We start from the raw sequence: 23,728 nt of genomic DNA on the forward strand, positions 1-23,728 counted from the left end.
CTCCGGAAGATTAAACCACCCTCTTAAAATCGCCTTGGGTTACCCGCTAATGGCTTTCTTTCTTTCTTTCTCTTTCAGTGAAAAAGGCGATTGAACTCAAGTCGAGAGGAGTCAAGATGCTACCCAACAAGGACAGCAGTCGTAAGAACTCTGTCTGTAAGTTTACTTCCCTTCTAGCTGAGGTGTCTGTAAGTTCACTTCCCTTCTAGCTGAGGGTGGGTTTGTCTATTTCAGAGGGAAGCGAGTATGAGCAGAGCAGATCAAGAGATGCCATTCTGTACGGGGCGATCTTTACTTCCACTCCTACTTTTCTACTTTTCACATGTTCCTGGGAGAAAGGAGATTCAGTATCTTGGCAGTGTTGGGGGAAATATCCTCCGTGTATCTCAGATCTGCCATCCAGTGTCCTCTCCATACTGGGGTGAAGCATCCAGTTTCTCGGGGGACAGGAACACCTGGCTCCTCTTTCAACTCAATGTCTTGCTCTCAGCCAGGCCCCGTCCGTGCTCATCCCCCGCCCCGCGCACTGGTACTAGAGAGAACTTGCTAAATAGGAAGCGGCTCTCATCCTTTCTTTACCCATGAGCTGTTTTGATTGTCCTCGCCTCAGGTAAAGCCACGTCATGTTGCTGGATCTAGCTCTGCTTTCTCCACAGCACTCTTCCAGGGGCTCCTGCCTGGCCTAGGCACCCTAGTCCACTGTCGGTACCGAGGCCCTGCTGTAAGCATTGGAGGGAGCCGGGAACCTAACCCCTTATCCTGAGCTTTGCCTCCCTCCAACATTATTCTGTGAATGCATTGTTGTTTTTTCCGTTTGAGTCTCACAGCCAAGTCCTTCAGATGAAATGGGACTGAACTGTAGTGGGAAGGAAATTGGGCCTTGGTTTATACATCTACAGATTTCATATTTTCACTGTCAAATCATAGATCAAGGATATTCTGTAGAGTGGTGGACACAGTTTTGCCATCACTTTGAAGATCACTTTTTGTGACTGGGAATCCTGATCTAAATTTCGGCATGGCCCCTCTGATCGCGCCAATGGCTTTCACGGTCTGAATACTGGGTCTGATATGGGATCGATCAGATGTCAATCTGTCTTCTGACACTGAGCCTGCTCACTGGGGGTGTTCCTCCTCTCCTTTCTCATCTGGACAGGAATTGAAAAATACATAAATGACTGGTTTGGTGTTGAAAGGGATCCGTACTGCTTCCTGAGAGTATGAAGCATTAGGGCTAGTTGTTCAAGAAGAGTTGCAGAGAATTAAGAAAAGGGATGGAAGACTTCTAAATCAACAGTATTATAAATAAAATGTGTGACTTTGTAGACGGTGTGTTTGTGAGAAACAAATGGAGCTTTTCATGGAGCACAGGACACAGGTTTTCAGGGAGAGACAGGGGTCCCGGGCTAGGAAAGTAGGTACCTTGCTCAAGCCTAAGTGTCATCTGTGTAATCAAAACAGTGTCCCGTTTCACAGGATTGTCCTGTGGAGAAGCCAGGATGATGCAAATTGCCGGTCCAATCTGGGAGGTGTAGTGGGTCCTGCCCAGGAGAAATGCTTCACACACGGGAAGAAAGACGGATTGGTGTAAGCAGCGAGACAGCAGTGGGTTTCAGCAGCACAGGGTCTTGCTCTGCAGAAGAGAGGGAGCAAGTCACCACCATCAGCTGCTCCGCGCCTCGCAGCTAATGATTTTAGCTATTCAAGATAAGCATGTGGGTGGGGAGAGAGAGCCAGCAAGCCAGAGAGAGGGAGAGGAAAAGAGAGAGCGAGAGCTTGGAACGGAAACCCTTTGCGTTCTTTCTTCATGCTGTTCCTCACACTGGATTTCCATGGCTGCCGTGGTGATTTGGTTCTTTATCCACCAGTAGTGAACGGCCATGCCCTCACATGGCCTATTCCTTTCCTCAACATCCAATTCAGTTTGGTCTCTAGGTTTTTCCGCCCCTCCACAGGGCCTTGGCACCCACAGTGCTTGGCCATGTGCAGATTCAACCCAAGCCGCCTGTCTCTCCGGTCCCACAGGGGCCTCTAACTTGGGACTTTGGTGAAGCAGAATGAAGTATTCCAAAACTGTTCCGCGCCAGCTGACAGCCCCTTCAGCGCTGCCTTGGTTTACCACTCGTCGTTGCTCCTTCTAGAAGCCTGAATTATTCCGTTTGTTTGGGGTCTTTTCATCCTTTGGCGAGTCCTCTCACGGGGCGGGACACCCTGGCCGTATTTGGACCCCGTGCCCTGAAGCATGCAGGCCTGGGCTGATGCAGCAGGATCAGCCCGGACACCTGAAACCGCCATAAGCAAGGCTGACGGCAGGCGCCTGTGCACAGTTTTAGACGTTGGCAGTAGTAGACACCATCTCCTCGCTCCGCTCCTCGGCGACATGCTAGCAGCCTTCCTCGTGCGTGGAGACCAGGCTAGAGTAGCAAATTTCCATGCAGGGGCGAACGAAGGAAAGCCTTGTTGTTATTTTTGAGCTGCAGATTTTTTCCCCATGTAAAGTTAAACACAAATGACTTTACAAATGCAGTATTGATCCGTGGTAACTCATGGGGACAAATCGACAGCACAGGCTGGGTATTGAACATTTACGTACAACTGTTTACATCTCGCAGGGCAGGAAAGTTGAGTCTGGATCATTATTTAATACCAAGTTGCATTTTTAAGCGTAGGGAAATTGAGCAATGTGATGTATTGCCTTATAAACTCTTGGGGAAATGACAAGTGGATATTATGAGAACACTACCCCCAGTCCAATCACATTCACCTCCTTGCTGTTGGCTTCCTTGCCTATTCTATGGTGATCAATTTTTTCTACCTTAAAAAACATACTTGAGGCAAAATAATACTCATTCCCACTCCCATATAAGCACTCCTGCTAATGAAAAGCAATGGATCACGGGTTGTCTTTTGTAATGGCACTCAGTAGTTCCAGTTGCCTGGGGCTTTTCCTTTGCCACAGACATAATTATGTAGAAGGACAAATTTTAAAAACCTGTTGTTCCGTTTATAGCCCCTCTGCAAGGTACAGAGTCTCCACTGCTCTCCAAACCGACTGGCTCACCGCTCCCTCCCACCCCAGAGACCCTTCCTGGTGGCTCATCTCCGTACAGTGGAGAACCTCTTTCCTGATGGCGTACATTCTGATCTGCTGAGAGAAGAGGGCTTGCTCTTACATCTTGTGTCATGTCTTGCCTCTGAGGCAGCTTGGGAGTTTAGCCTCCTTACTCCCAGTAGTGGGTTCAGTCAGGGATAGGCCACAAAGTGAACCTCCTCCTCGTGAATTGATGTCCACAGAAGCCAAGCAGAAGAGAACATCGACACTGTGAACTTCCAACGCTAGAGCTGCCATGGGAAACCCAGGGACAAACCCTCCCAGTCCTGGTCATCGAGTGCAGAGCTGTTGATGTGACCCACCTCTGATGGGAGGTTTATTATCTTCACTCCGGGCCTCCACCTTCTGTGTCTGCTGACCCTGAGTTCCAGCACCTGGACTGGCACTAAAACAAACAAACAGAACCAACCCTCACTGACTCTTGTAGCTGCACAGTGCGGCCTCCTCGCGACAGTCCAGGCTCCCTAGCATTTCCAAGGACACACGCGGGCCTTGCACTCAGTCCTCGTCCCTCCTCTGTCAGAAGCAGTCCTTCCACAGGAGTCCCGTCGGTCTGTCCATCCCTTCTGACCATGTATGAAACTCACCTCATCATCAGCGCTGTGTGAGTTTCACATGCCTGGCTCGTTCACAGCTCTGTCTTCTGATACCTGCTCGGTTCCAACTTTCTCCTTTATTCTAATACTTGTCTTTGCACACATTGCACACATAGACAGCCCTATGCACGTTTCCCCCTTGCTCCCCTTCAACATGCAATCATGAGTAGGGCTGCTTTTGCCTATTTTGTTCCCATTTTGTACCAAGTGCTTATCAGGGGCCAGAGACACAGCAGGGGCTGAGAAATCATGGTGATCTGAAGACGGAGCCACACAGTGCTCGGTGCAGCTGGAAGGGAGTGCACGGGGTGACCCCGCTTTTCTCCAGTGACACCTCCTCTGTTCACTCACCGAGCCACACCCCGAGGACCAGCCTGCGGCCGCCACAGAAATCACCCAAATGCATCTCTTCTCGACAAGGAAGGGTGCCCACTGGCGTCTCAGAACTCTAGAAATAGGACCCAGAAACCTGTGAGGACTTGCGGCATAAAGAGCGCTCTCACAGAGGCAATGGCTGGTCTTGTGAAGACCTGGGCAACGCAGGAAGTTCCTGTCATTCAGGAAAGTAACACACAGCGGTCCATTCGGTTGAGAGTTTGTGAAGACTAAGACCCAAGCCACATCAAACCCGGTGCAGGGTGAGTCAGGCTGCCAACCACCTGCGTCATACCTCCAACACTGGACCACTCAAAGGTCCCACAAATGCCCTCCAGGCATGCGCTGAGAGAAAGAAGCCTGAGAGAGAGTTGTGTGCATTTATGAATGGCTCACCAATGACAATAAAAGACAGTTATCCTAGGATTGCCAGACTGTCTGTCTAAACAGAAACGTTTGAAGCACAAGAGAGGAATTACTTTGTTTTTAAGTATGTGTCCTGCGGCGCTGGCAGTCCGTGGTCCGAGCTCACCGTTGGTCTGATACTGTGCTCTTGGGACCCTCTGGACGAAGCTTGTTTTCAACATCTACTGCTGAACCAGTTCATGCGTGGCTGTGCCCGGCCCTGGGACCTGCCTGTGCTTTGTAAGGCCATTCTGCAGAGTCCAGTGGTGAGAGTGGACCGGCAGTCTGGCCTGCAAGTGCCCCAGACACAGAGCTGGGCAGGAGGCCCGGGTGTAGGGTGAGGGGCGCGGGCCACAGGAGGCCGGCACTGCCCCGGGGGTCTGCCCAGCGGGACCGCCCATACTGCCCCAGGGGTCTGTCTAGCGGGACCTCCCATACTGCCCCGGGGGTCTGCCCAGCGGGACTGCCCGTCGCAGCCCCAGACCAAGGTTCACCCACTTCTCACAGGCCGGCTTCCCAACGCCGAATGCTCCAGATTTGCTTTGAAGCAGATCCTTACAGGAGAAGAAAAGTAATAGTTCCGTTAACCTCTGGCAGTCATACAAAGGCTTAATCAAACAAAAAGGATAATTTCCCCAATCTGCTTTGTTCCATAAAATGTAATCACAGGGAGCTTTGCGACTGCTAAAGACGCTGCTGTCTCACGAGGACTCATCCTCATACATGAATATCCCAGATTGTATAGGAAAGTTCATCAATCAGGTTAATAAATGATGCAGATTCTAAACAGGCTGATGTCACTGTGGGAGCTGAAATAACTTCCAAGGGCCACAGAAAACCTTGCCAAAGATGGAACTGTCACGTGGATACAGTTGGAGGAGGATAGCCTTCACCAAAACTTTGGTAGAAGACTAGTGTAAGCCACCCTGTAAGACAGGCGTGTACAGAGTTCTAAAATGACCGAGAAGAGGCACACTGCTACAATACGGCACACAAGATGCAGCGTGATTAGATTACAGGTGGCCGCACTGAAAGTAGAATGCCTTGCAAGTGGTTTCAGTATATGATCACAGAACCCAACTGCTTAATGAAGGGGTTAGCTCCCTCTTCACAGAGACCAGGGATTACACTCTTTATTCTAAAGAATTCCCAGGGAAACAGCACAGGGAAGGGACCCACCTCAAAAAGACCATAGACCTTAGTCATTGCAGGACTTTTGTTTTAGAAGCTCAGCACATCGTGCGTGTTCTAGTCAAACTGTATGGAATAATATAACTTAATCTTCCCATGTAATCAAATAAGAAAGAGTCTGAAGCTCTGAAAGATGTTTAAGGGTTTTGGACTTGATGTGGATCCAATAGCAGCAGCAGTGATGCTGTGTCTGGGAGAGGAGAGAGGCGCTGTCCTGTGTAATCAAATCGTCCCACAGGTCACATTTTTGCTAAGGAGAAAGCTAAATAATCATTTGGTTTCTTTATCCGCTAAGTTCAAGCTTTCCGATTTATACAAAAGGGAACTAATTAATTGCTCTAGATTTAAGGATCAATAATGGCTGGAAGTTTAGCTCAAGTGACAGGTGTCTGCTTAGCGAGCCAAGGCCCGGAGTTCTAACACAGTACTGAAAAAAAAGAGGAAGAAAACAAGAAAAATAAGAGAACGTGATTTAAAAATCAAGAACTGGGGAGCTGAAAAAGTATGTATATTAAGTCTCACCATTTTATTTAGAATATATTAATGATACAAACATAAAATCGAAACTATTTTCGAACTAAGTTCATTCCTTGAAGTGAATTAGAGTTATAAAATCAAAACTAACTTCCATGTCCTGGCAGAGATCAATTCTCTCACACTCCATAACTTTCTCTCATTTTATGAGACACTTTGAGATGAATGAGCCAGACTTTCCCGCTGGTGACTGTGCGGATCATCTACGCCTGGCTTTGAGGTGGGCCTGGGAGCCAGGGGCCTGGGGCTGGGCCTGATTTAGAACAAAGGAAACTGGGAAGACTCTTCCCTAGATCACACAGTCATCAAGCAGAAGATGGTGCTGAGCTGGTGAGCAGGTGCTCACCTGTGTGCAGGTGATCTGCTCTCCGCCAGGTCACCTGTCCTGTACCCCAGGACAAAGACACATCCCTGTCTTTGAACATGTTGAATTGGCAAATCTTCTTTTTAACATTGGTGTGTGTGTGTGTGTGTGTGTGTGTGTGTGTGTGTGTGTGTGTGTGTGTATTTGCACAAACCTCCACTTCCAGCTTTTTGGTGGTTAAAGACAAGAGTCTCATAGACTTTTCTGCCTGGGCTGCCTTCAAACCATACACCTCAGATCTCAGTCTTGTGAGTAGCTAGGATTACAGGGGTGAGCCACTGGTGCCTGGCTTAATCCTTTTATTTTTGGCAACAAGACAGCCCAAGTATAGGCTCACCAGGGTTGTTTGGTTGTGGACCCATTAAAATCTATTCTGTTTGAGTCCGTTTTGTAGAAAAACCAAATGACTATGATACTTATGAACACATGTTGGCATGATATGAATTTTCTCTTCTTTTGGATGGATGTCTAATGATTTACTCGCTGGGTCACATGATATTTGAAAGCATAATTGTGTAAGAAATTAGCAAACCAATTTCCACAGTGTCTGCACCATTTTACCTTCCTAGCAGCAACGTGTGTGTCTGTAATAAGAGCCTCGACCTCTCCTCCCGAATGTGCGTTTCCACTTCAGCAGTTCTGATAGGTGGATAGTAATGTCTTATTGCCCTTGTTCTAGGCCAATTTTCATCTCCTTAACAAGATGGACGATTTCCTCATTGGCTCAGTTCTGTATATACCTTCTCTGTGATTAGGGTATTCATATTGTTTCTTGCCAAGTTGTGAGCATTCTTTATCTATAGTAGATATTAGTTATTTGTCAGAAATGTGGCACACAGATAGTTTCTTCCAGTGTGCAGGTTCTTTTCATATTCTTCAAAAGGTCTTTGGAAGAAGAAAACTCTCTTGAATTTTGCCGACTTGACTCTTAAAGCACAGTAGCCCTGGTTGGTCTTAGAAGCAAGACTTTCTTATATTTGGCTAGTAGACACCTAAGAGAAAGTGCTAACTGACGTCTACCCCAAGTGAGAAAGCAGCCTGGTTACAGGCACTCGATTCTGGTCATATCCAGTCGAATCCTGTTGGACTGTGGGCTGTTTCTGCTGAGGACTCCAAAAATGACGGTTCACAGGGCTGTCTGCAGAATGTAAGCCAAGTGGCCATATTTTCATCCATTCAAATGAGCTCAGCTAGTCTAGAAATAAGGGGATTTTTATATCATGGAGAGGAAGTGTAAAATAATAAAAAGCAAAGAAAACATATTCTCTGTGTTTTTATTGATTTGTTTCCATGTTCTTGCTTTAATTGTTGTGCCAGGATTGGGGCTGGAAGTCAGACCTGGGGCTGTCCCTTAGCTTTTCTTCTCTCCCACTTGAGCCTCAGCTCTGCCTCTCACTTTCTGGTGGCGAATTAGAGATTGGAGCCTCGCAGACTTAGATCCTCAGGTCTCAGCTTCTGGAATTCCGAGGTTTACAGTGATGATCTGTAAAGTATTCATCACCAGGTGATTTTAAACCTTTCAAAAGTACGCATCTTTAAAACCTAATGCCTCAAAAATAAGTAGTTCACTCTTTGAACCAAATGAAATAATTTAATTTTAGCGAATGATTGTTTGGTGTAGCATTTACTCGATCGTATCTCCTCATTTCAATGAGGTTACATTATTTCCAGAAAAGACAGTGGGCAGAGGGAAGTTGTCTGCAGTAGAGGAATGCGTCTTGCTCTAGGCTGTGAGGATACACACATCACGCCAGACCGAAGCCAAAGGTCACTGGATGAATGTGTTGGAATTTATGGAAATAGTATGCTTTGCAAGCACTGCACAATGTGATTATTATTATTATTATTATTATTGCTAGGAGTTCAATACATTCATTGCCTGTTTGTAGTCTAAACTGCCAGTTTGAAAATGCATATAAGGTAGTGCAAACCATAGAACATCCAAATAAGATACTTTCATTACATTTTTGGAAAATTATGACTTCAAGCAGAGTTTGTTTGGCTACACTATGAGATTTCTAGCCACTCCCACGCTTCCAAGGAAATCCTTAATGCTTCTGGAATAAATGTTCTCCAGAGGTTTCCGCAGTTTCCATAGGCTTCTGATAGAAGAAAAAAATAATCCTAGATATTTGGTGATGCATTTTGAGGAGCTGATTTGTCTGCAATTCATAATTTGAAATAATTTGAAAAGTATTTGCATTATTACTAATAATTAAAATTAATTTGAAAATAATCAGAATAACAAATGCATTTAGTGTTATGCTATGTAAAATTTACAGAGCTGATTTTTGTGAGATATAAAAATGTTATTATGAATTAAAAAAGTGAAAGGATTTTTGTGAAATATTAAAACGTTATTATGAATTTAAAAAGTGAAAGGATTTGGCTACCATCATACCTTCCCACTGAACTCTAGTTTTACTTACATTCAGGCATGATTTGCTAGCATCCACTTCAGTATTACCTGAAATACATTAGGCCCAGTTATACTTTTATATTACATGCTACTTGCTTTAGAGAGGTACATGCGAATTTGGTGTAGGTAATGAAGAATTTTCATTTCTATTTATACTCCATAACATAAATTACAAATTAAAATCTGTCTCCACATCCTTTGTAAAACATATGAAAGATTTCACTAGCACTATCAAACTGCAAAATAAGAATTTCCTTTCATCTTTGGGAAAACAAGGGAGCAAATATTCTATTATTGTTCTCTTCTGTATCTGATAAATTCTAATTGCCATAAGATAAAACTAGACTTATTTCTCCTTGCTTTCTACTTCGGTATTTGGTATAGGAAGATGATTAAATAAGTAGACCATTAAAGTAAGGTTTAGCATGCAGGTAAATTTGATCAAATTCTGCTTATTATTTTTTCCTTCTGGAAAGTTCAGCATTTTGAGTTAAGGCCAATTGCTATGCTACAGTTTAATTGGATTTATGACCTTTCTGATGTCTGCACATCTTTCCAGGACACAGGTCTGTTTCCAGACTGTTTTTACCTGTTGTTGATTCTGTACCCACTGTTGGAAAGCCAGTGTTTCTTCCATTGACTTTATCTTTACCTCTCTTTGGATCAATTTGTCTCTTTGAAATGTTCCATCAATCTCTTTGTGTTTTTCCTTCACAAGTACCATACTGCTATAATTACTTGGGTATTCTAGAAGTCTGTTGACATTCCAGCAGGTTGGGATGTGAGTCATGCTGAAGTTCACCAAGAGCTTGTACAGATTTGTACCTGAAGGATGAAGGCAAAACTCCCTTAGACTAGGGACATCTTTTCAACCATCTTGTCTCTGTCTTGTGGCCCAGTGACATCTCTTAGGAAGTTCCAAGGTTTGAATTTACTGCAATTAGTATATTTTCCCTAAGTGGCAATTTTTCACTATTTTATTGTACAAAGCGCAAATGTTACAAATACTAAGTACGTGCATTATAACAAGTTTTACACATAGTATAAAATTTTTTTCTTTCAGTCCTTCTGAACTGACTCACACTCCCCATTTCACACCAGGAAACCCAAGCTCCTGGGCAAATAACATAACACATCTGCATTCTACTATAGATCAGTATTTGAATCTGGGTGCCAGCTGGAGTTCACCTGACTGAAGCCTGTGGTCTGCAAGGTAGCTGTGAGCTGGGCTCCAGGCACCAATGACAGCGCAGGCTTGCAGCAGGGCGGTGCTCAGCGTGGTCTGCTGTCTTCAGAGGGATGATATCTCCAGGGCAGGCTATGGAAATGGGGAGAAAAACAGCATCCGCTTGCAGAGGGATGTCCTGGAGACCCTCGGGGGAAATCACAACGAGCCAGGGCCATTGCAGATGGGTGCTGTCTTATCTCTTTCTCAATTATGGACCTTTGTTGCTCGTTTGTTTTAAGAACGAGCTCCTAGCCTGTGGTGGGCAGTGGAAGTGGAGTCCTTTTCTCGGTGTTGTCCTTGTTCACTGTGGATGGTCTTGCCTGGCTTGCGGAGCGGGCAGGGGGTCTGCCCTCCCACGTGGAGGCTGCGCCCGTCCAGGCCCATCTGCGGCGTTGCTTTCTGTCTGGAGCAGCAGGGCAGGTCCTGTTTCTGGAGCTGCGCTGAGTGGGCAGGCGCCTGGAGCCTCGCCCCTCAGGACTTGCACTGGACACGGGTGGAGGGTGCCTTCCCGTCTTTGTTAGTTGTTTGTTTGGTTTCAGTGCTGGGGATTGGACCGGGGTCTGGCGCTTGCTAGGCAGCTGTTCTTCTGCCTGAGCCACGCCTCCAGCCCCCCTTTTCAAGTCCCTGTTCCCTTCTACCACGTCCCACCTGCTTGCCCTGTGAACCAAGAGAGCACACACCCCCTTCCTTCCGTACATCTCCCTGCCCGGCACATCGTATGTGACCACAGGTCACGCTCACGGCTGGCTTCTGTCACACTGCAGGATTTTTTACCTACCACAGTTTTTTCTGGGTGCTTACTAATTATACAAAGCAATGGGCTTCCTTGTGGTATTTCCATATATACATGTATGTATATACATATATATATATATGATATGTTGATTATATTAGACCACACTCACTCCTCTCCTAATGTCTTCTTAATTGATGTAATAATCACTTTAGGACACCACTCAGACCCTGCTGGCTGGCTGTGGAGGACACCCCTCCCTGCCCCCCTTCCCCTCCTCCAGAGCTCCGCCTCACGGCTGGCCAGGGCAGGGCTCTCGCACTGCTTGCTCTGCAGGGCTCAGCAATTGAGTCAACAGAAGAGAAATGACCAGAACAACGCCCACACGTGTATTCCACAGGGCTCACACCACCTCGGTGCCCAGGGGAGAGGGCCGTGAGAAGCTGGCAGGCTGCCCGCAGGCCAGTTAGCCAGGGGTGAGCGGATGAAGCCGGGGCAGGAGAAGGTTCAGTTGCTCCACCTTTCCGGGCCGGCTTGGCCTGAGCCGGGGTTGCTGACCAGACCCTCTTCCCGCCGGGAATTGGCCTCTCTTTTGGAAGAGTGACGAAGCGCACAGTGGTCTTGCAGGGCTGATTTCCACTGCGTCTCTTTAATGCAGAATAATGGACAGCACCGTGGCTGTGTCATGTTTTACACTTCCCTTCACCAGCAAAGCAGCCCTCTAGGCCAGCCAGCTCAGAGGCTCCGGCCCCTCCCGAAGGACGGCCTGCTGAAGGACTCTGCGGTGGCAGCGACCCCGCCAGAGCCCCTCGCCCACGCTGCCCACCCTTCTTACGGGGGCCACACTCTCATCGATAGAAGGCAGCCCAAGCTTCACTTCAAATGGTCATTTGAGGATGTGTAATGAAGACTCGGGGGATTTCTGCCCCGGGAACGACAGTTACGCCGCTGAGTCATTAGATCCACACACGGGGCCATTCGCCCCGGAGCCGCTGTGTCTCCTACTTACCGTTTTTGGTTTGGTTTGATCAATCTGTGTAAATGTTGCAGAAACAATGATCCACCCACACATTTTCCATCATGAACCGGAAGGTTGATTCGCACCGGACGGAGCTCGTGTTCACCCCAGAGCCAGCTTGAGTTGGGACCCTGGGCAGTGCGGGTCACCTGACTTGGGAAATATTGGTCCCAGAAGTAAGCTACCAGCCACGGCCTGTCCAGAGCGGTCAGTCAGTTCCTTTGTGTGTTGGTCTTTGCTTTGGTTGAACGTGGACATCCTGTTTTCCCCCTACAGATGATCTCTTCTTTAAAAATTACTTTTCATCATCTTTAAGTAGTTCTACATAGGGGTTTCAGTTCAACATGCCGGTCTCGTGTCAAGTACAATGCATCTCCATTTGCGTCTCCCTTCCGTCATTCTCCTGAAGTCTCTCCCAACCCCACCCACCCTCCCACACCAGTAGAGAGGTGGGGGCTCTGTGTGTTCTGTGGCCCGTGACCGAACCCTGGGGCTCAAGCCCCGAGCTGAGTGAAGGGGTTCTGTCGCTTCCTTCGACATCAGGAGTTATGTACGACTTCCCTAAGATAAATTGTATGTTCATAATCGCACAAGCAAGGATACATCTGAAATAGAGCGCCGTCAGGATACTAAGCACTGATGCGCCATGCAGATGAAGATCTATATGCGTTTTAGAGTGGCTTCGTTGCCATATTTAGAATAAGCCACCCTAGGCAAAAAAAAAAAAAAAAAAAAAAAAAAAAAACAGGAAAATTGTGTGCATCTAGGGTGAGTCTATCATAAATCTGAATGTGTCCTCAGAAGTTCAAGTCATGCTTTTAATTCACATGAAATGAAACGCTTTTACCTTTTCCTAAATTTAATAAAACACAGTGTGCCAATAGTCACTTTAAATCAATAAACAGCATTAGCTAAAGATGAGCAAACTGACAAATTAAAATTCATGAATGTCCTTCGCATGTTATGATCATTGGCAGGGCATTTTGAAATGGCTGGAAGGAAAGCCAGAGTAGAGTGCTTTGGCTGGGAGACAATGGGCCTCAGAGCAGAGGCCTGGGCTGGACTCTGCCCTGGGGCGGGGCTGCGGCCTGCAGCAGAGCAGGGGTCCTGTGAGGAGGGAGAGGACACGCTGCAGAAGGTACTTGCACGCGGGAGCCACGCCACAAACACATCTGAAATACTTCATCTTTCTTCTGACTGGCAATCACCCCTGTGTGCCCCGTGCTAAAGGCTCCTGGCTTTGGAGGCCAGCTGAGGACACTGGGCAGAGCCTCTAGAAATGTGGGGTTCACTGCAAATTCCCTCTGGGCAGACTGCTGTGCTTTCCATAGCAGTGGGCAGAGAGGCAGTGTGCTGCTGGGGTGAACAGCGCATTGCGGTTTGGGGAAGAATCACGAACAGGACCAGAGGAGGAACGCGGCCTGGGAGGGAGGAAGAGGAGGAGGAAAGGAAGAAGGGAGGGAGGGAGGGAGGGAGAGAGGGAGGGAGCTGGGAAGGTAAGCTCCGTTTTCTTCCTATCCACAGGTAGTCTGTCATGTCAAAGATGTCCATCCATGGGCGTGGACTGGGCCCTGTGGAGCTTTGTCTGTGCCTGGGAAGGGGGCAGCATGGGGGGAGGACAGGTGAATACAGCCTGCCTTCTGGGCCTGGGTCCTCTCCTTCACCAGAGAGCTGTCTGCGGGGAGTGGAGGATGTAAAAACAGAAACAAAACAAACAAACAAAAAACCAGAGGAAGCAAGGTTGGTGTGAATTAGCAAATGTCACTGACATATTCAGATGCTTATCTTCTGTTAGTTTTTAAAACTTCATATATAATTCAGAGAGACATTTGCATAACAGTGTTAAAGAAATTAAAATTTTTAAAGAAGAAAAATGGTTGAGTTTTTCCAGGCCAGGACTTTCCGGTGTAGACCTTGTATGGTGGGCTTTATCCCCAGCTCCCAGCAGAGGGGAGGGGGCTCAGCCTCTGACTCCCTTTCACAGAAGATACTGCCCCATACACCTCTATGAGGGCATCCCTGGGGGACGTGAAGGATGAGGAACTTGAGCAGTCCAGGACAGTGAGCTTGTGCAGTTCAGGATGAGGAACTTGAGCAGTCTCTGACAGTGAGCTTGAGTGGTCTAGAAAGATGAACTTGAACAGCAATGAGCTTGAGCAGTCTAGAACAGTGAGCCTGAACAGTCTAGGATAGTGGACTTGCGGGTCTAGGATGGTGAACTCAGGCAGTCCGGGACAATGAGCTCGAGTGGTCTAGAACAATGAAATTGAGCGGCCAGGCCCCTGAGCTTGAGCAGTCCAGGATAAAGAGAGGAATTGTCAGGGGGATAGAGCTTCGGTGCCTTCACTTGGACCATTGTTAAAAAGTAAGAAGTAGGGAGGTCCAGGAGGGCTGGGCCGCAGTCCCGCGTGCCTCTCGCCTGGAGACTGGGTGGTGAGGATGGCGGTGGAGGAGGCCCATGGCTGGCTTGTGACAGTGCTCTTGCTGTGTCCTTGGGGGGGGGACGCGGCTCAGCACTGGTCCTCACGGCAGGACATGATCCTCAGGACAGGCCTCTAGACTGTCACTCATCTTACCCTAACCGCCCTGTCTCCTCCGGAAGTCCCACCCCCAATGCCATCTCCTGGGACAGGGGCCTCTGAGGGTCAGGGCACAGGCCTTCCGCCCGCAGTGACCACCTGCATCAGGCATCGTTTTCCACCTGGAAGTCCTGATTTGATTGTGCAAACAAAGCACCCTCCCACCCACACCTGTGGAGGCCCAGCTCGGGAGAAGGCTCCCTGTCAGTTGTGTGTGTGGGAGGGACACACAGATGCCCCAAGCTCTCCCCAGAGGGAACGGGACAGTGCACACATGCAGACCAGTGGACAGGGGGCCTGCAGTGCTTTGAGGGGACAGGCAGGGCCAGGCCTTCTGTGAGGAGAGGGTGGCCCTGGACACAGCATGCAGCAGGGAGGAGCCCTCTCCGGGGCACAGATGACTCTCTTTTGGGGCCGGCGGCAATAATTGTTAGGGACCCAAGTAAGCCTGAGGCCTTGAGTTCAAACTCTTATGCCACCAAAACAGCTGAAACAAAATGCTGTGCTTCAGAAGGTCTACCTAGAAAGGTCTTTCTCTGGAAGGGTCGTGGGAGCATGCAGTGTTTCTCTCTGGAGCACGCGGGTGTCTTTGGAAGGCTCGGAGATACTTTATCAGCAGAAGCATAAGGCCTGGTGGAAAGAGGGGTCTCAGAGACAGGAAGGTCAGGTCTCACGTCACACTGCCTGGGGGACCAGAAGGTCAACCACTGGATTTCAGTTCATGATCTGTGGATTTGTAGCAAACCACAGGGCTGTTGTGACTGAAAGGTTTTAACAGTGCTGGAGCTTTAGCAGACATTGAATCAGTAATCATCTACCATCTCATAACACATGGCCAACACTTTGAGGAGCAATGTTCATTTTACTTGTCTTAAAAGTTATGGTAATCAGCAGCAGCAGCAGCAGCAACAGCAGCAGAATGGTAATTTCAATTTAAAAAACACCTAGATTTGAACCGCATTCAAACCAGTGGTCTTTGCTCAGCTTTTTAACTTATTCATGACCTAGAGTACTTTATGTAACAGTGTCAGAGAAGCAGTAATTGCAATGACTTGTCAATTTGCAATCAATTAATGTGGACCTCACACAAGTAAGAAATGAAATCCACCTTTGATTATTTTGAAAAACCACCATTTTGCATCCTTGTAGAATCTTCATTATGGATGAATGATGGTTTCTAGAGAGTTCTTCATGGTGGCACATGACACACAGGCACCGTTGCCCGCTGGACTTCCCACTCCTGGGAACCCCTCCCTGGGTGTTACGGACTACACTGCGGCGATCCTGCCATGCAGGAAGTCGATGCTTGGGTGTAAATAACTCACACCAGAAATGTTTTCTACATCCACAGCTGTGTGTTGCGATCACATGAGCACAGTTACTCTGGCTCCAGCATGCGCGTTCTGAGAGGACACCAGGGCGTGGATACCAGCTCCTCACACACAGTGCTGTGCACTTGGCAAGAGCAGATGGCCACATAAGTGCCCTTGTCATAGCGAGACCCACTGTGCCCACGGACTCCCGGGACATGAAACCCCCACGTTCCAGCCCTACGTCCTGGCTAACATTGAACTGTACTGAGTAGCCGGCGTCTCTGTGCTCCGCCCCTGCTCACTGTGCTGAGTTGTGCCAGGAATGCCCAGGTGGAGAGGGGTCTGGAGAGCGCAGAGCATGTAGATTTTTTTTCTGGTTTATTCCCATGCACACATGACTGGAGCTGGCCTCCTCCTATCTCCGCATTACCAGACAAACTCATCTGGATCCTACTAAAGAATCCTACTACAAGAATTATCTTAGTCGGGAGCCAGTGGCTCCTGACTTTAATCCTAGCTACTCAGGAGGCTGATATCTGAGGATCCTGATTCAAAGCCTTCCCTGGGCATGAAAGTCCATGCAACTCTTATCTCCAACAAAACACTCAGAAAAACCAGAAGTAGTGCTGTGGCTCAAGTGATAGAGCTCTAGCCTTGAGCTGAAGAGCTGAGGGACAGCATCCAGGCCCAGAGTTCAAGCCCCATGACCGACAAAAAAAAAAAAGAATTATCTTAAATGTCTTCCTAATCAACATGAATTCATTTGCTTATTACTAACCCAGCAAATGTTTATTGACCACCTGTAATGTATCACACCGCTAAACACTTTCTAGATGGAAAGGAGGAATAAATATTACACAAGTGAACGGCATAGCATTGTGAGAGAGGCTCATTCATGGGGCTGGCCCCAAGCTTTTGATCCTCTGTGACCTTTTTGAGATCAATGTATGTTTTAGATGACTTAATTATTGTGGCAAAGCATTTATAGAAACAGCCTTCAAAACAGCCCTATTATATAGCAATATGTCTTCCATTTGTTTGGGAGGATTCTGAGCCAGGCTCATTAAATTAAAATTTATTTCACTTGTTGTAGGGTAAGTTGGTCAAAATATTTTAAAGTGTTATAACTGGAGTCAAGGTGTTGCCGTAGCAACTAGGTGGAATAGCGTGCATACACCTTTTCTATTTAATGCAATGTTTCTTTATGCATTCATTTAAACTCTTTTTTTTTTAAGTTTAGCACTGGGTTCATGTTAGTAGATGAGGATAAAGTAAGGAATAAAACTGGGAGAAACAGGAAAGGAAATAGGAGTGAAGAAGACTCCGGATTCAGCATTGATACAGAGTTGCAGAAAGCCTTCACAGCTGGAGCTTCTCCAGGTGTGTTGCTATGTGCGCACAGGGCTGGATTAGCATTCCACAGCCGAAGCATCGTGTCTCTTATTTTTATAAGTATTACTACAATTATTATTGTACAACTTGATTTTTAATGGTAACTGGAATTTAGGGAAGTTCCAGTAGCCTTTGCATTGCAAACCACGATGTTTTTACTGGCAACTGGAAACCCCCCCAGGGGAGAAGGCAGGTCTCCTCTATGGTGTCTGCAGCCCTGGACAGCTGCCTCGCCCGAGTGTGGGCCAGGGGTGAGCTGGCAGCAGGGAGGGGCGCGGGCAGAGCGCAGGATGCTCAACGTGGTGGTGGAAGAAGCCATCTCCGCAGAGCCAGGAGAGGCCCAAACCAAGACGAGGCCCAGAGGGCACTGTGAGAGCAGCCAGAGAAGAGAGAAATAGACTGAGGGGTGGGGAGGAGCGGGCCGGCTGCAGACTCAGCAGCCATGCGCACTTTGAAAAGATGCCAGCTGAGCTGGCCGCGGTGAGAAAAGCACAGATTTAAATTTTGAGCCCAAAACAGCATCCAACTTTCCCCTGAAAGGCACAGCTTCTTGATATGATGAACTTTCAGTTTTCCCTTCCCACAAGCTTGTTGGTGTAGCCTCTCATACGAAATGTGAAGCCGGGAAGGCCAATTTAAGACTGTAAGCAAAATCAGACACGTACATCTCAAAACACAGCACTATGCAAGCGTATGGGCGTTCACTACCTTTAACACTATTTTGGATTGTGAATTCTAATTGCAGAAAAGCCAAGATGATTCTTCTTGTCTTTTTTCTGAGGATGTCTTCATTTGGCGGGGGAACAGGGGAAGCCTCCAAGAGCCTTAAAGTTCTGCTTGTTCATTTTTCCTGGACATTCTGTGTGGCTCTGATGGTTTTGTTCTACATGCCTCCCAGGAGGGCTCATTTCTTCTGGTCCCTTTCAAATGGTCCCCGATTCCGTCTTTAAATCTCTGAACACTCTTCCTTCGTCTGTGGGGCCTGAGCCCACCTTTCTTGCCCCCGAAGCTGGTGGCTCATTTCTCGGAGCAGTCTGTACTGCAGGCAGACAGCGTGCACGGCAAGTGAGAAGCGGCAGGTGCAGTAGTCACCTTTCCAGCCGAGCTGTCTTAGGAGGCTCGTGGTGGGTGGGTGCTCACCCTGGGTGTTTGGCTAGGTGAGTGGTTCACTACCCAGGGTCCTGGAGGCAGGGCCCTCGCCCGGGGTCCCCGCCGGCTCAGGCGGGCTCTGTTTCCAGCAGGTGTACCGCGTACCCCTCCTGGCAGCTGTGTGTTTATGCCTAACCTACTTACGGCTCAGTCATTTCTCATTATACTTAAGTAACTTAATGAAATGTTATAGAAACCGGAAAAGCATATCTTCCAAAGAGATTTATTGTGGCTATCAAAATTAGCTAAAAAATGAAAATCACTGTCCAATTAGCTGTAGGCAAGATGAGAGGAATGGTTTTGAAATGTGTGGACGGGGAAAGGAGGAGGCGGAGGGTGGCTGTCGGGCCAAGGCCTCTCTCGCCTCCCTTCATGGAGAGCAAATCCTGGAAGGGGCGGACAATCGCGTATGAAGTGGCATTTTTGCAAACAGACATTACCACCTGTGAGCCAGTGCTCAAAAGAAAGAACATAGCTCTGGCAGCCAGGGATTGAGACACACATTCTTCTATGTGGAGTTACATGAGCTAGTGAAAGCAGGGCCGTGGTCTTGAGGAGTCTGAGATGACCAGTCGATGGCTCTTGCTGCCCACACTTTGCCCCCAGAGCTACGAACAGCCCAGGGGACGTGCCAAGAGCAATGTAGCCTCAGACGCAGGCCTAGCGCACGGCCCGGCTGGCAGGCTGGCACCTGCCCTCCACGCTGTCCACTTCAGGGCGTGTTTGATGGGGCTGAGTGGGCCTGGTGGTGCTGTTTGGTCTGGGCACCGGGACACCTCTGGGGTACACAGTGGCCCCATGGGACCACCCGTGTAATCAGTAAAGGTTGAGTCCGTCATCTTCTGCAAATTCTCCCAACCCAAGAGCCAGCCCACCTTGTTCCCCACAGGAGGCCCCTGTGTTGGGAGGGATGTAGGAAGGAGAAGGTCATCTGCTAACCCGTTGCTCCGTCTACCCACCCCTCTGCTATGCAAAATAGAATTTCTCTTACCATTGAAGATTAGTTTTGTCTTCCCTTGATATGTATTCTGGAATCTTCTCCGTACCCTTGCACTCACCCTCATAGATTCCACTAATAACCAGCCTCCACAAGACAAAACCAGACCCTAAGCTTTAAATATGATGCCAAATATGTGTATCTTTTAAAGCTCTGTTGTACATGATATCATTTTGCAAATTATTATATTTCTTTTGGGACTAGATTTTTGCCAACAACGTGGTTTTAAATTGCTCCCTGTGAACTACAGTTTATGCACATTTCAGTCAAACAGGTCTGTACTAATGTGCTGTGTGTGTGTGTGTGTGTGTGTGTGTGTGTGTGTGTGTGTAAGCTGAAGGACTGGCAGCATTGTGTCCTCACAATGCCCACCTGAAGACTTAGATTATAGTGACTTCTGCCCAACTGAGTGTTATGTCAGTGGGCCCCCACCAGTGTCTAGAATCTTCTGTGTCAGTGAGCCAGATTCCCAGCGTAATGTTTATGGGCCAACCACAGGCTGTCATGAGTGAAATGAACTTGTCAGATTGAGGTGCAGAAGGAGGCGCGGATTTCCACCGTGAAGCAGTCAGGATTGGAGCCGCCCCTCTGGGACCCAGTGTGAAAAGCAACATAATTAAATCTACCTCGTGTCCCTGGCCAGGGCACCACGGAGGAGTTGGTTTACATTTCCGGGACTCGGTGGAGAAGTGGGTGCGGCTGCTCTTTGAACTGCTGAGGTTCACACGAGGCTGTTGCTCCCTGCATGTCACACGGCCACAAAAGGAACAGGGACACAATCTTCCACACTGCTCCCTCAGCTGCTCAGCAGGAGTCCGCTGAGCTACAGCGGTGCTGCTGTGGTCTAGCCTAGAGGGGGCCGGCAGGAGGCGGGAGCTGCCCTGCCCCGGGGAAGCCGGGCACCAGTGCCCCAGGGGAAGAGGCCAGGAGCCAGCAGGGCCCTGTGGGGCAGAAAGGCTGAGCGAGGCCCACGTGCGGCCAGGGACTGCACAACAAGCAGCAGGAAAGTCTCCGTTCCACACACGCCTGGCCGGGGCTGAGTCTGCATCAGGGGGGCCTCTGCAGCCTGCGGGCCGGGAGCTGGGGCAGCTTCTGTGGGCAGTGGCCCTGGCCGGCTCCCTGCCTGGCTTTGGAGTGGTCACAGTGTCAGCTGCCAGCCTTCATGCCCGTGGCACAGGATCGGTAAGCAGCGCCCGCCGCCGCCGGCGGGGCCGCCGAGCCCGGGAGGCGTCCAGGCCGCGAGGCAGGCATTCCCAGGGCTCTGACGAACTTTCTGTGCTTGGGTGCTTGTGTTTGTTTGTGCTTTGTTTTTGTTGTTCATGTTTTGTGTAGCTTTGTTGTATTTGGCATATTAAGTGGACACCTATTACACACATGTGTGTACATGTGTGTAATGTATACATACATGTGTGTGTGTATTTTTTCTTTCTGGTAAGTCCTTGTAAAGCTGTGTGTGCTCACCCACCCTCCCGGCCCCTCACCTCTCCTGGCCTCTCCTGGCACTGATGGAGTGGGGTCTCTAAAAGGAGATGCGATGTTTCGCCACCCCTGCCATGCACCAGGGAGCGGAGAGTCTGCCCAAGGGTGCAGATGGAGGAGCCGAGCACCTCGGGAGAGCAGGCCCCTGTGGCTGACCAGAGGAGAGGATGGAGGGTCACGGTGGAGATGGCCATGCCTTTGTCTGTCCTGACCGCCCTGCCCCCAGGTGAGGGCCACACACTCCGCTAAACCTAAACTCCCCAAGGCGCCCTTGGAGAAGCGCCAGGAAGGAGGCGAGAGCTGGCCAGTGGGGCTCCCCTCTGCTCCTCCCTGAAGTGGGGTGCAGGGTTAACAGCTGCTGGGGGGCTGACAGGAGGCAGGGCGGCCTGCTGAAGCCGCCCCGCTGAGCGGCAGGGAAAGGAAACCAAAGGGACCCTATTCCCTGGAATCTCAACAGTCAGCCAGCAGATTTTTATTTACATTTCAAAAGAAAATGGTTATTATCTTAACAGATGCAATTTTCCCCTTATTTCCAAACAAGGATTTTAAGTTTTTGAATTAAAATAGATGATTATTGTGATTTCTTATTACAAAGCAATGCATGCATAGAAAAATATTGGAAAACGCAAATGAGAAAAATACTTAATAAAATCTATGTTGCTTTCACAGCTCAAAGAAATAAAACTCCACTTACCATCTGGGCATGCAGCCCTGCTATTCTGCATCTATATGCCTAGAATTTGCTTTCATGTATGATTCAATACTATTAACTGTTTTGTTTACTTTCATGCACGGTGACTATTTTTCTATATTGATAAACGTTCCTCTAAATGTTGTTTCGTGACTCAAGAGCTTTCTCTTGTGTTAACTGCACCACAACTAGTTTATTCTTTTGGGGGGAAGAATTTACAATAATTCCAGTTCTTTAAACGTTATAACAGAAGTTGCAATAAATGTAATTGTAGCTATTTTTTTACATTGTTCATTTAGGGTAATTTTGTTAAAAGAATTTGTAAGTCAAGACTTTCATTTGAGGTAATTTTGTTAAAAGAATTTATATGTCAAGACTTAGAAGGAAAGCATATCTTACGGATGATGATAACCATATTTGAATTTCCCTATCCAGATTTGCACATTCCTTAGACAATGTCGTTGCTATTTACAGAGTTCATGGTTTTATTAGAGACTTTAAGTTCAGTGTGCTTTTGTTTTCTTGGCTTTTCTTAGAACCTGACTTTATCTCAGGGTGGAATGCCAGCCGAAGCCTGGGGCCTTTGCTTTGCAGATGGACTCCGGAGCGGAGCCCTTGCCGTGCTGGCCTGCTGTCCCTCCCTGGGTCTTGCAGCCATGAGCAGAGCTCGCTCTTCCCCGCCCCACCTGTGCGTCCCCCCGTCTTTCCTGGAGCCCTGTCCCTTCCTCTGATACCAGGAGACACAGAGCCTGGACGAGCTGGGCTGAGGGAAGGGTGTCTCAAGGTCTCTGTGGCCTAGCAAGTCATCTTCTTGGTTTCTCAGAGGAGCTTCCTGCACGATCCTGGTGAGCCCCGAGCCCCAAGCTTCGCTCTGGCTGCTTTGAGGGTGAGCAGCCCCTGGCGGCCTGGAGGAGGGGCTGCTCCCTCTGGTGGCCCGTCCTGATGAGTCTGAGCTCCCAGTACTGTCCCTGCACAGCTGTGCACAGACTCAGGTCAGGTGTATTCAGCACTGTCTGGGTTCTAAGAAGGATCTAGGCCCCAACACCTGTGCCTGATTCTACCCCCTCCCCCCGCCTCCCATGTTGCACCTTCTGCAGTTTTTCTCAGCCTAGAGGTCTTCCAGAGAATTCTCTCCCTTCCTCTCCAGTGCTCTGGATATTCCTAACTAGAGCAACAGCCTATGGAGGCAGAGATGATGGAGGCAGGGATGATGGAGGCAGATGATATAGGCAGACAGTGGAGGCACAGATGATGGAGGCAGGGATGATGGAGGCAGATGATATAGGCAGACAGTGGAGGCAGAGATGATGGAGGCAGGGATGATGGAGGCAGGGATGATGGAGGCAGGGATGATGGAGGCAGGGATGATGGGGGCAGAGACAACCCTGGGTTGTCTCTGATCCCCTCACCATCAGGAGCTCCTCGAAGGCTGCATACACACACACACACACACACACACACACACACACACACACACACATGCATGCATACATATACACACACACAAACACAGAGGCCCATGTGCACACCCACCATTTGTGGGGGAGCTCAGATACAAGGCCTTCTAACTCCACTGAAGCAGATCCAGACAGCTTTGATTGGACTCACAGGGAACAGTGGGTCTCACACAAACTCCTAGACAAGCCTGTAACCCCAGAGCTCTGGGATCAACCTGAGAATTTGAATATTGTATTTGTGATGTGTCCTGGGGTAAAGCCGGCCAGCTCAGATCCTTTCCTGAAGACACAATTAGATGCTTTGCTCCCATGTTTCGCAGTCTTTTTGTTAACCTCTTGGAAACAACACAATTTATTTATGCTATTGTCCTCTGTTAAAAATGTCCTTTCTACCACATTTCATTTAATCAAACACATAAATCCCTTCAGGTCTTCCTGATCCCTTGCCCAGACACCAAATCAAATCAAGTTCATTAACTTAATTAGCTGAATGAAGGTCACAAACTTCCCTGATAATAGGGTGTCCCCGTGACCAGCCCCCGCCACCCTCCTCGGGGTTGCTGTAGATGCCTGGGGACCCAGCTGGTGTCAGGCACTGGCACAGGCCGAGCGGGGGTCCTGTAAGGCCCACACTCATTCCTGTCTGCGGCCCAGCTCCCGTCCTTGGACCTTCTCCCTCCTCTGCTCTTCCCCCTC

At 48.5% G+C, this 23,728-nt stretch overlaps 1 protein-coding gene across 1 annotated transcript in view; it reads left to right on the plus strand.

The window, feature by feature from the left end:
• Positions 1-23,728, plus strand: part of Csmd1 (CUB and Sushi multiple domains 1) — a 1,029,359-nt gene that overhangs the window by 689,063 nt on the left and 316,568 nt on the right. The window contains exon 7 of the mRNA XM_070015936.1: positions 79-156. Coding sequence (XP_069872037.1) covers positions 79-156 — 78 coding nt within the window. The remainder of the gene's footprint in view (positions 1-78; positions 157-23,728) is intronic.

Source organism: Dipodomys merriami, unplaced genomic scaffold (genome assembly GCF_024711535.1).
Source record: "Dipodomys merriami isolate MVZ:Mamm:240054 unplaced genomic scaffold, mDipMer1.0.p SCAF_12, whole genome shotgun sequence".
NCBI lineage: Eukaryota > Metazoa > Chordata > Mammalia > Rodentia > Heteromyidae > Dipodomys > Dipodomys merriami.